This window comes from Geotrypetes seraphini, chromosome 18 (genome assembly GCF_902459505.1).
Source record: "Geotrypetes seraphini chromosome 18, aGeoSer1.1, whole genome shotgun sequence".
Taxonomy (NCBI): Eukaryota; Metazoa; Chordata; class Amphibia; order Gymnophiona; family Dermophiidae; genus Geotrypetes; species Geotrypetes seraphini.
The window spans coordinates 6,248,427-6,261,535 of NC_047101.1; the positions used below are offsets into that span (position 1 = coordinate 6,248,427).

The 13,109-nt window shown below is 38.8% G+C and overlaps 1 protein-coding gene across 1 annotated transcript; it reads left to right on the plus strand.

Annotated features, from left to right (window-relative positions):
- Positions 1 to 4,211: 4,211 nt before the first annotated feature.
- PLAC8L1 (PLAC8 like 1) lies at positions 4,212 to 10,174 on the plus strand. The gene is made up of 4 exons (XM_033927664.1): positions 4,212 to 4,345; positions 6,134 to 6,273; positions 7,175 to 7,311; positions 10,031 to 10,174. Exons 1-4 carry the CDS (start codon positions 4,212 to 4,214, stop codon positions 10,172 to 10,174), a joined length of 555 nt encoding a protein of 184 aa, XP_033783555.1.
- The last annotated feature ends 2,935 nt before the right edge of the window (positions 10,175 to 13,109 follow it).

Sequence of the window (13,109 nt, forward strand, 5' to 3'; positions counted from 1 at the left end):
TCAAGTGTCCTGTTTACATTACATGAATTCTTATATAGTGCTCCCCTGCAAATTCGCGGTTTGCGGTCCCGGTCATTCACGGTATTTTCCAACCGCGAATTACCGGGCTGGAGAGGGCAGCTGGAGCGCCGGCGAGTAAAGGAAATCACGACTGCCTCTTCCTGTACTAAAGTAGGGCCTTACCAATCAGGAGCTCTGTGTCAAAGTTTCACAGAGTAGAAAGAGTTATTTAAGGTCAAAGAGGTCAAAATTCCAGATGTGGTCTTCTCAGAATTTCTCCTTAAAGTTTCTTGAATCATATATATGTAAAACATTTGAAATTAAATACAAACCATTCTCTCGCACATCATTCATAGGGATCCCTTCACCCATACAAACATGCAACCCTCATCGTTCATTCTTGATCAATACTGCATTCAAAGCCTATTCAAGAAAGATTTTTCTTCTATACCCAACATTGGAATGTGAAATCGAATATGCTCCAGACTAACCAGCTCAAACACGTCTGTTATCAATTAGGCCATGAGGCTCAAGGCGGGAAACTGCAGTATGTTTTACCCCAAGAAGAGCACACAAAAAGACAGAAAACAAGATGGAGTCATTGATACCTCTATGTATGTATTATGTATATCTATACTCGATTTCCTCAATGGTCTGGCTTAGCAGCAAAATACATAAAGAGAATATTATTATGCTTTTCCTTAATATTAATCTGTAGTGTGTTTTTCTGGCCTTGGCTACATCCATATTCAGATTTTCATGCGCCCACTTTTCCGTATGTTTCTACTGGGCGTGGCCTTAACTAACACATATGCTTGTATCTAACTAGAGTTACCCAGAACCATATGAAAAGCAGTTGTTAACATGTAGAAAAGATCCACAAAATACTGCACCATGTCTTGCACACTATCCATTCCATTAACGTGTTATAGTGTCCCCCACAGCGAGCGAGCGCCACTCCTCGGAACAATTTTCAAGATAGATTTTAAATTGAATTCGAAAGTGAATTGGTAACCAGTGTAATATCTTTAAGACGGGAGATGTTTGCTTGTAACGAGACACCCCCCCCCTCAACATCCGAGCTGCTGAGTTCTGAACAGTTTGTAATGCCTTCACACAGGTAGAGCGTACGCCTAGATATATACCATTGCAGTAGTCCAACTGAGATAATGGCATCGTTTGGAATACCTGTCTAAAATCGCAGGTTTTCAAGTTCAAGTTTATTTTTGACTTATTGAATTGCTTAATTTAATTTGCTAAGCGATTTACAGATAAAAAATAGATACATCAGATTAATTATAAAAGGATACATAAGTTTGACACATTATCATAGAAAATAATAAATAAAGTCATACAAAGTAACAGATACACGGGGAAAGAAAGGGTAGAACTACAATCGTATATATAAAAGAAAACATAAATGGTAAAAACAACAGGTAGGGGAGATAACGGAGAAATAAAAAGATAAAAAAGGAAAAATTTGTTAATAATCCTTAATTAAGCTTATAAATTAAACGCATCTTTAAAAAGGAAACTCTTTAAACTGCTTTTAAACTGTTTCAGATCATTTTCTACTCTAAGATACTGGGGCAAAACTGTTCCATAATTGTGGGGCTATTACAGAAAAAATGTCAGGGCGACGAGTTCCAATGACTTTTAGTGATGGAACTGTTAAGAGTTTTTGATTGGTGGATCTTAAAGAGCGTGACGTACTATGTGGAATAAGTAATCTATTAATAAATTGGGGTTCATTTGTACTCAATGTTTTAAAAACTAAAAGTAAGATTTTAAAAGTAATACGATGGGCAACAGGAAGCCAATGTGACTCAATCCAGAGCGGTGTAACGTGGTCAAATTTTTTGCGGTTGTGTATTAATTTGATAGCCGTATTTTGAACTCATTCTTCAACTGGGATAATTTCCAGTACCAGTAGGCGGCAGCAGCCACGGAGGGATGTGTTGCAACTACAGATCCATGCAAACTAATCAACCAATTTATCTAATATGACATGATCGAGACGTTCAAGTATCTTACGGGCCGCATCGAGGCGGAGGAAGATATCTTCTTTTTCAAGGGTCCCACGACAACAAGAGGGCATCCGTTGAAAATCAGGGGCGGGAAACTACGAGGTGACACCAGGAAATTCTTTTTCACTGAAAGAGTGGTTGATCGCTGGAATAGTCTTCCACTACAGGTGATTGAGGCCAGCAGCGTGCCTGATTTTAAGGCCAAATGGGATCGGCACATGGGATCTATTCACAGGGCAAAGGTAGGGGAGGGACATTAAGGTGGGCAGACTAGATGGGCCGTGGGCCCTTATCTGCCGTCTATTTCTATGTTTCTATGTTTCTAATATATTTATCTGACAAAACTTTTTTTAGCCTGCTTGTCCAACAAGCTCAAAGCAGAGAACAGTATACCAATGCATCATTAATCTCCATAAAAAGAAAGCGATGCTACTACACAATTAAACATACATTTTAGATGTCTTTAGTATATATTTTTTTAAAATGCTGATTAGCAGCCAAATCCGAATCATAACTGCAAGTTTTTGTGTACTAGGTATATTTGTTTCTTATTCCTGTTTACAGTCTTGGATCCCTGATGCAGGCACCTCACCAAAACACAGCCATATTGGGTCATTAGAAGTCTTAACCCCTCGTTTACAAAGCCACACAGCAAAAAGTCCTGAAGCCCTTTAAATCCCTAGGGGCTTTGGGGCAGTTATCACAGCAGCCCGCAGTATCGGGCTTTGTAAAAGAGGGGGTACATTTTTCTAAGGGGGTATTTACACCCTTGGTGATCTAGGCCTCGTCAACTCTGCTCCCTGCTTATGTAACTTAGCTTGGTTCTTTCATTATTGTCTTCAGGAAAAGGTAGCCCATGTGATTTAATAGGTGTTTACAATTTTTACTGTATTTATGTATTCAATTTTCTATACCGTTCTCCCACGGGAGCACTGAACTGTTTATATGAATTTATTCAGGTACTCGAGCATTTTTCCATGCCTGTCTTGTTGGACTCAGGGTCACAAGGAGCAGCGCTGGGTTTGAACCCACAACCTCAGGGTGTTGAGGCTGTAGCTTTAACCACTACGCCACCCTCTCGCCTTGGCCTTGGGGACATCTTAAAAAAATGGAACTGTCAGCATTGTCATTTGTAATTCATAAAGAATATCAAGATTGGTAGAATATACATTTCATTTATAAATCCATTTCTCTTTCCCATTGCTCTAGTGCTGGTAGTGTTCCCTAAAATAAAACAAACCCGAGTATGATAGAGACTGGATCTTACGAATGTATTTCAGGGCCAAAGATGTAAATTTTAAGGGCTATTCAGTTAAAATATTTCCTGACCTTTGTAGGTCTACTCAACCGAGAAGAAAGGCCTTTTTAGCCTTTAAATCTCAGGTAGTGGACCTTTAAAGGACATTTTTTTTGTAATTTCCTTGTAAGTGTTGTCATTAAATTGGAGGAGAAAACGTATGTATTCTTTAACCCTGAGCACCTGAAAAGTTTTCTGGAATCAAGGAAACCTCCAGTTCCGATAGCAATCTCTACACCCTTAAAGGTTGATGTAGTGGAAATTAATTAATAATTGGCACTTATATCTGTCAGTTGTAATCTAGCTTTTCTTTATAATATATTTCCTTTATTCCGGTCGATTTTGCTTACATCTTGCCTTTCTAGGTTTGTTTCCTTTTTATGGAGGTTTAATTAGAGAGACAATAATTGTATTTGAAGTCTTGAGGATTATTTTCTTTATTATAACTTGTTCTTTATTGTAATCCTATTTTCTGTGACAAGATTATATGCTTGTATAAATTTGAAAAATCTTAAAAATTAAAAAAAATAAAAACAAACCCCACTGTGATATAATTTGGGGATTCAGAGGCGTATTGCCATGCTAGCGATAGCCATAAGATGTGAAAAAGATCTCCTTGAAATGAAGGAACCGGCTTCATTCAGATACTTTGCCATCTCAGAAAACCCTCCGCTCTTCTCCAGCCACAACTCACTTCCTTACTCCGTACAGCACCAACCAGAGTAGCAGTCAGCTCCACGTCTGTCCAACGTCGTCTTTCCACAGCCCATTGTGCCATCAGGATTCCATCTTCTGTGATGACGTTGCTGAGTTGGCAGCTCGGATTCACACTGAACAGATCCAGGGGCAGTCAGGGAGGGTTGGTGTTTTAGTTTTTTGCAGACTCGATGAGTAGATACAGCAGTTACTGCTTTACTAGGGTAAAGGAGACGTCTTTACCCAACACATCTAATGGCTTGAGTTTTCCATCCAATCCAGAAGACGATGACCTCTTATTTTCTGATGTAGGCCGCGATGAAAGGTGAGTCGCTTGGACGTATTTTACAGCATTTGGCACAGGCTTAGATTTGAAGGAATTAATTTTTGTGTAAGCTGCTTGGGGGGGGGACATTTGGGTTCATTTGATTGTTACCTCTCCACCCCCTTTTCTTTTTTAAAAAAATCTTGGAGCAATGCATAACAGGTTACTTTAGAATTTGGTGCCATGGAAGGCACTAGGGAACTTTTTTTTGTATGAGAATTTAGGGTTTTGTGTTTTTCATTGAAAGAATCTTAGGGCCTTTTTAATAACTGTGTATTAATTAATACACATGGTTACCACATGAGCAGCGTAACTTATGATGGCATGGATGCGGTGGAGTTTAGACTTCAATGCTGTAGTAAAAAGTAGGCCGTTGGTGTTGCCTCAGTGAAGCTATAAGGTAAGTGCTTTAGTTTTGAACGACTCAATACAAAGTTTTCACGTTGCATTGGGATGAAGAACATGTAGCATGAAAGCACGGTGGGTAGACTTAATGATGGTGGAGGAATGGAGCAAAGGATTTGTTTATGTTTATTAAAAACTTTATATACCGATAATAGAGCCAAAAAGGATCCAAGCGGTTTACAATATATATAATTCAAAACAATGTGAAAATAACTCCATTCAAAATAGAAAAGGAGAGAAAGAGAAAAAAGGTTGGTTGGGGTTTTTTTTTCTAGATACATAATCTTCTATGACAAATTATCAATAATAAATTTAATTAATACAAACTAAAAATTATTTAAAAATTAACAAGATACAAACTGCAGTCCCAAACTCATTCCTAATTAAAAAAAAAAAAAAAAGCCAGTCGAAAGAAACGTGCTTTTAAAATTTATATACGATTCTTTCTTTCTCAATTCCATAGGCAGACTCTTTCACAATTGTGGAACTAAATAAAAAAAAACCGCACAATCTCCAGTTGAGGCAAGATGGGCCTTTGAAATATGGGGAACAGCTACACTATTATCATTTAAAGATCGTAATAAACGCCTCGGTGCATAGAACAATACCAAGTTAGAAAGATACAATGGTTGCAACTCAAATAGCGCCAACATCAAGATCTTAAATTTGATCCTAAATTCCATTGGCAACCAATGGAATTTCAGATACAAAGGTGTCACATGCTCATGAATATGTGCGTGGCCTAACAACTGCTTTAGTTGTCCTGCTACTAATACCTGCATATACTAAATTACCATAATCTAATTTGGATAATATGAATTAACGTATGTAATGCTTTCTCATCCAAGAAATGGCTCTAAACTGTCTTAAGCTGAGATCGTAAAGCTGATGTACCGAGAGTTGCCCCACTTCACATTACAATTATTTCTTAACATGAATGCCATGTGATTTAGCGTAGGGGGGGCCAGATTTTACTATTGTCAAATCTGCCCCCCCCCCCAGGCCCGTCCAATTTCACCAGCCCCGCCCCATTCCCAAGTCAAGCCCCCTTCCATCCCCTCAACCTGTTCTCATGCTCAGAGCCACATCAGGAGGGCATCTGCCCATGCCCAGCTGTGACGCAATGCCATCATACACGTGTGTGCATGCGTATGATGTCACTGTGTGCTTTCCAACGCCGTCCCGATGTGGAAGCTTTCAAAATCCAGACATGAACGGGTCAACCCAACATCTGGAGGCCTTGGATTGGGTGTGGATGTGCTATGAAATTCTAGATCAGAGCGTTAAGGCTCTGGAATAGTTTAATTTTATGAGCATCAAGGATCTTCCAAAAATGAAGTTCTGTTTATTGTAGGTGGTTGTGTTTTTTGTTTTGTTTTTTAGCTGGAACAAAAAGTCAATGCTGCCAGTTGTAATTCAACCCGTTGGTGTGGGGGTCACCCCTTCTGGCACACCTGCGGTTGCCCAAACAGGAGGAGAGTGGAGCACTGGCCTCTTCACAGCTTGCAATGATAAAATTGTTTGTAAGTGTCTGAAACCTTTTTGCATTTGATAAAATTAATGTATTTGTTCCAGATTAACTTGTGATAATGTATTTTGGGTTATACTACTACAAAGATGGGGGGAGCAATAATTGATCTACCTGAGTATGAAAGAAGTAGCAAGCAGGTTGAAACATGTCTCAGTTGCAGCTCAATACAAGTCTAACATTCCAAGAAACAGGATGTCAGGTGAATCAAGTAAGAAACTGTTTGATTTGGAGCACTTTCTCACAAAAAGAAGGAAAAAAAGCCAAAGGAGATCCATGAACACATGATTGCAGTTTATGGCGAGTCTGCCCCATCATCCTACAAAGTAAAATTTTGGAGCAAGCAGGTTTCCATGCTCACTGGTTCATAAATTGACTCAAGAGATCTGATGCTCCCTGGCTCAGTGCCTGTCCTTGAAACCACTCTGGCCAGTAGGCACAAAACTGCTAGAACCATATAGCCTGAAAGGTAAGCCTTTTTCTCCAGTTGGGGAGAGTCTTTAGTCTAGATCAGTGGTTCCCAACCCTATCCTGGAGGACCACCAGGTCAATCAGGTTTTCAGGCTAGCCCTAATGAATATGCATGGAGCAGATTTGCATGCCTCTCACTTCTATTCTATGTAAATCTGTCTCATGCATATTCACTAGGGCTAGCCTGAAAACCCGATTGGCCTGGTGGTCCTCCAGGACAGGGTTGGGAACCTCTGGTCTAGATGACTTATATATGTTTCAATGGAAAGAGTTTGAGTCTCACTTGCATACACCAGTCGCCTTTCCCCTTTTACTGTGCATCAAGTGGAGCAAATTTTCAGATTCAGAAATAAGATATTTAAATCCAGTCAATTTTTGCATAAAGCAATTTGTGTTTAGCTCTTCTGATGTATGGCTCTCAACAGGCGTTGGCGGTGCGTGCTGTCTTGCGTGTCTAGAATGCCACCTTGCAAAGCATCATGGAGAATGTTTTTGTTTGCCATTGTTGCCAGGGTCCACGTTGGCGCTGAGGGCTGGCATCAGAGAAAGACATAACATACAGGTAGGTCTGATTTTTTTTTTTCTTTCTTTAGGGAAAAATGGTGTTGCTTTACCAATATGGAGCACAGAAAGCATTCAGCTCAATCATTGCTGTTCTGCACCTTAGTTAATAATTCAGTTCAATAGACAATGAAACGGATGATGTAGTCATCTGTTTCATAAAAACTAACTTCTATACTGCAATACTGTTAAGATCGATGAAGTTTACAAAAGAGAAATGGAATGCTTCAGTTACCCATAGGATCTAGTAAACAAATCTGTTTTTAAAAGTTGCCTGAATTAAGTGTTGGAAGACATAATTAGACGATTCAAATCTTTGTCCCAAGATGCCACGTGATAAGATAGAAGGCGTTGATATCATCTTTAAAATTTACAGCCTTTAACAGACGGAAAAGCGACTAGAGCGTGTGATTGTCCGTCTGAAATGTTTTGAACTAGCGATGTATTATTGCTCCAGATTTGGAGCCCAGTTAATTTACTCAAGTCGTTCTCATTTGAGTATGGATTGCCATGTTAGTCTATGGGCTCATTTTCAGAAAAGATACGAGAGCATATGCCTTACTAGAGTCAAACCGTCCAAGTGGCCATTCTCATAACAGACTTTCTAAAGGTCTGTCTGGTCGTTTTGTCTCCGGTGTGTCTAAATCTTAAGGGGGGGTGTTTTGGGCAGGCTTAGGCCTTGGATGCTCGGAAGGAATAATGTGCCATATTTTCAAAATGGAAAGAGTATTAGCCATTCAGCAAGGGAGTTTTAAAAAGTTTAATCATGTTTGGGAGCCATTAACAAAATATTGTATGGATTGATTATAACTAATAATTTATTTTTCCCCTTTTGATTATTAAAGTATAGGGTGGGAGGGTGGGTGGGTTTATTTCAATGATATCTTGAGCTAAAGTATTATTGATATTTATAAAGGAGGGAGGGAGGGTATTTGTCACAAATTAGTTCTTGCTGGATTAGTAAGTGATATTACAGTGTGTATTTTGTTACACTTGTTGAATGAATAAAGAATAAAAAATAAAAATAAGTCCAGGGCTTTTTTTTTTTTTTTTGGACATTTGGAGCTAGACCTGTTTTAAAAGCGTCTAAATACTAAAAAGGTGCCAAAACTGACCAGTTGACCACTGGAGGGATTAAAGCATGACCCACCCCCCCTTACACCCCCAGTGGTCACCAACAACCCCCCCACCCCCATTATCCAAAGATGTTAACCCCCAAAAAAACTTCAGTATATTTTTCTACTGGATTTCTGGATGTCTTTCCTAAAACGTCCAAACTCAGACTTAGATGTCCTGTTGAAAATGTCCCTCCATGTTTCTATGTTTAATTAATAAATAGAAATCAAACAAATTTGCCAAAGTCATGTCAAAGTGCTATATAGTTGTAGCAATAAAAATGAAAGAAACTCTAAATAACTTTAGGAAAGAACCAAACCATTAAAAATTCAAGTATAAAATTTAAATCAAAGTCTAAGATTAAAAAAAAAAAACCCAATTAGAAACAACTGAAAAATATTTGACGTTCAGATTCCATAGTGTAGTCTGACAGACCAGATCTCTCCAAGAAGAGCAGTGAAAAAGTAGGTTTTCAGGGAAGTTTACAAATGCCCTTTTCTGTTATCTGGGGCTATTTCTGGATTCTCGGCCATCTTGAACACAGGCGTCATTTCCCTTTACAAACAGAGATCCCAGTCGGATATGGCGGTGCCTCAACTCGTTACATACACTATCATGCTTTCATATGTTCTAAACTAATTACGGTAAAGTGATTTCTTCAGGTGTTACTCAATTTGAACTAAACTGTCTCCAATCTCTCTAAAACATGATGTTCGTTCGCTTTGCAAAGATGTGACCACGTCACTCTGCTCCTCTGGCAATTGCATTGGCTTCCAAGACACCATCGTGTACAGTTCAAAGGTCTTATCAGATTTTCAAAGACACTTCATGAAGCATATTCTTCTTTTGCAGTCCCTTACATAGAAACATGACTGCAGATAAAGGCCAAATGGCCAATCCATAGCATCCACTGTATCTTGTCCTCTCCCTATTGGCTAAGGCTCTTTATACCTGCATTGTGAGGTCAAAGAGCTTTATGGTTATAGATAAAGGCCAAATGGCTCATCCAGTCTGCCCATCCACAGTAACCATTATCTATCTCTCTAAGAGATCCCATGTGCCTAGCCCATGCCTTCCTGAATTCAGACACTACACCTTAGTTCTTTAATGACCACAGTTGAGTTTTACCTGACCATCCCCAGGCAAAATTGGAATCTACCAGAAATAGGGCATTTTATGTTCTTGCCCCCAGATTATGGAAGTGTCTATCCTTCTCATTGCACCCTGAGGCAATGAAACAAAATAGCATGTCCCATTCACATGCCCTACTTAAAAATCTAGGCTTCAATCTGGAACTGTTGCACAATAGGAATATATTAATCAACCTGATATGCTATTAAAGAATAAATACCACGTATGTTACATGAATTGCCGATAAATGCCTGTAAACTTCCTGACCTGAAGCAAAACAGTGGGACGTCGGTATACAAAGACAAGCTGAGATTTATTGATCCTCTATCAAAGACATTACACACCAAGTAGAATGTAAGAATAGTGAAACGTACTGCAATGCCCTTTTCCCCTTCCTCCAACACATAGTAGGGCTTGTATATTAAACCAGAAAGCAGATCTTGGGTTTGAAAATAACTTTGCTCTCTCTCTAGGGTTCTATAGGTGAGGACTGGGTCGCCGTACACTGCTGCTGGCCTTTTGCTGTCTGTCAGATGGCCCGAGAGTTGAAAAGACGGACTCCAGCCAATACATACAAGGTTACCACTGGACCACCACTTAAAGATGCTACAGCTTGAATATATACAGATACAGATTGGGAATTTCCATTTTTTTTTTTTTTTTTTTTTACTACAGTAAAAACACGATTTCAGGTATGGCTGGACCAGTGGCTGTCTCTGTTGCTTTAATGTTATAAAATGGATGTTAATTATAGTATAAAAAGATTAATGTTTCTTGTTTTCATTCTGCTGCTGTGCTTAAGACCCAACATGTTCAAGTTTTAGTGGTTTCTTCTTGTTTATTTGTCTATACTTTAATGCTTTTTATCTCTTCTGACTCTTGTAAGTTTTTTTAAATTTTTTTTTAATGTTGTTGATTTGCTTTAGAGTTTTATTTAATTGCGATGTGTCCTTTGTGGGTGTTGCTGTTGTCTTGTCTCTGATGTGGTCTTTGTTGTATCTGATAGTCATCGTTTCAGAGGAGCTTACGCATTGTGAATATCCGATATAACTATAAATACCACAGCTGGTATTGAAAAGAAACGCCAACTGGAGTTTAAATATTACCCCCATAGTTTCACTGGGAGACTACCAAAAGGACCATTAAATCCCGACACTACTTGCTTTTGACATGAATCAAAATCAGTTTAATATGTTTCATGCTATAAAAACATCCAAGACACTAAAAAGCTCACAACATGGAATAGTACAATTTTTTTCCACTGAATAAAAATTACTCTATTTACATTTTCCAGCTTTCAAAGCTACTTAACATTTTTTTAAGCACAGTCCCCGCTAGTGTAATGTTTCTGGCATGATTCTCTCGTCTGTTTGTTTATTTGATAGCGGGTTACAGTAAAAACAGTACAACATCGAACAGAAAAGAACGCCAATTGCAATATGCAAGAAAAGACCAATCGTTCAGTATAAATTGACAATCAAACAAAGAAGGAAATGTGGTACACTGTAGTTCCGAGTTCAGTCTCCTTTCAGGCAATAAGGTGTTGAATGCTGCTTCAAAAAAAAAACAGTATGTGCTCAACAGGATTTTGAATTTGGGAAAAGCCAATTCTGAATGGAGGTACGGGGGGGGGGGAGACTATTCCAAAGTACTGGGGGAAAGGCAAAATAAGCACCATTTTGGGGGGGGAAGGAAGAGCTAGCAGACAGGAATCCAAGGAACACAGTGTACGCAAGGTGTATAGGGAATAGTGATGGATGCTAAATATGAAGAAATCCCAAGATGCAATGCCTTAAATGTTAAACAAAGGATTTTAAATTGACATTTATACAACTCCGCCATGTAAAATACACAAGTGCAGAAACCCCCTGAATCATCCCTCTGGTGATAGCTGAACTTTTGTAATATACGTCAAGTACACTTGCTTTTCTGGTTCAATTGTGACCTGGAAGTGCTTCATGTCTGTGTAGTGGAACCATTTCTATCTGTCAAGCTGCTGGTAATGAGCTGACAATTCTGGACAATAGAAAAGCTCAGTTGTTTGCCTAGTTCAACAAGCTCTAAGCAAACGAGTTTCAAGCTCTTTGAAAAGTGAGAGACCAAGGCAAGAAGAACGCAAACAAACAAAAAAAAAAACCAGACGACAAACTAAGTGTGCTAGAATCTGGGCTTAATGCATTTTAATTCAGGACTTTACCATATGCTAAACTCAGGTTTAGCAAGGCATCTTTTAGGGGTATGTCCTCCTTTTTTTTAAAGATGGTGTCATTTGCAGGGGAGGAGACATAGGCATCCTGGGACTGTCTGCCAAGTCTCTTCCCTGAAGAAGCCCTTTCTGGAAACGTCAATCGCTCCTCCTAAACTTACTCGCTCCACTTCATCACTGACGCTGAAACCGTGGATTGAAGACAAAGTTTTATTTTCTTTTTCTTTCCAGCTTATGATTTATCTTTAATCTTATCTATTGTTTTGCCTTTTGTCTTTGTTTTGTTCTATTTCTATCATTTAAATTTCTCCAGAATTCTACTGTTCAACGGCTCCCCCTTCTGCTTCTATTCCTTTCTCTCCTCTCTTCTACCTTCCAAAGTATTTAGATCAATGCTGTCTTGTTAAAATGTTTATTTTATTTTTATTTTTCCTCTAACTCTACTTTTCACTTCTCTATTACCCTCCAGGTACTTTAGTTAGATTGTGAGCCTTCGGGACAGTAAGGGAATTTTTCAAGTACCTTTCTTATTTCTAATCTTAATGTATATTTTCTGTAAACCGCTTAGAACCTAACGGATGTAGCGGTATATAAGAAATAAATTACATTACATTACATTACTTACCGAGAGTTAGTGCAACAGCACTTTTTAACTATATGTTAGCCACTTAAGGCCTCATTCTATAAACTGGGCCTAACTCCTAGGCACCATTCAACACCATTGTCAATCGACGACTATGCATTGTTTATAGAATCGCACCTGACTCAGGCGCCAGTAGGCGTCAATGTAAGGTTCTAGAATATTAGGCCAGGATTTTCCTGGCCAAATTTGCTGACGCCTAAGGCGTGCCACGCCTACCTTTCAGGTCAGCGCGGGTAGGTGCCTTACCAATTTCCACATGGAACTTTAATTAATTGTTTTTTTAAAAAAAAATTGGCTTTTAATGACGTTTTCAATTATGTCATTTAAGCCAATTAAAAGAAAACATGAACTTCTATGTGAATATCAGCTGGGCACCACCGATCTAAATGCCCCTTACAGAATCAGGACGCTTGCTGGCTAACCTGGCGGTGCCCATAGACAGTGATAAAAGAAACAGGAGACTTTTTATTAATTTAATTAAAAAGAATGCCTGACACAGACTTGTTTCGCCCAGCTAGGGCTGCTTCAGGGGCAAAACATACTGTAAATACTTATATTGGTTTTCTTTGTTTTGGCTGTCAGGCACACTTTTAAAATTTAATTAATTAATAAAGACTCCTCCTTTTATCACTGTGTCTGCTCCCAACATCTTCACTCCTTTTGGACCCTGCAGACTGTTCCAGAAAAAGTGGAATTCTCTGCC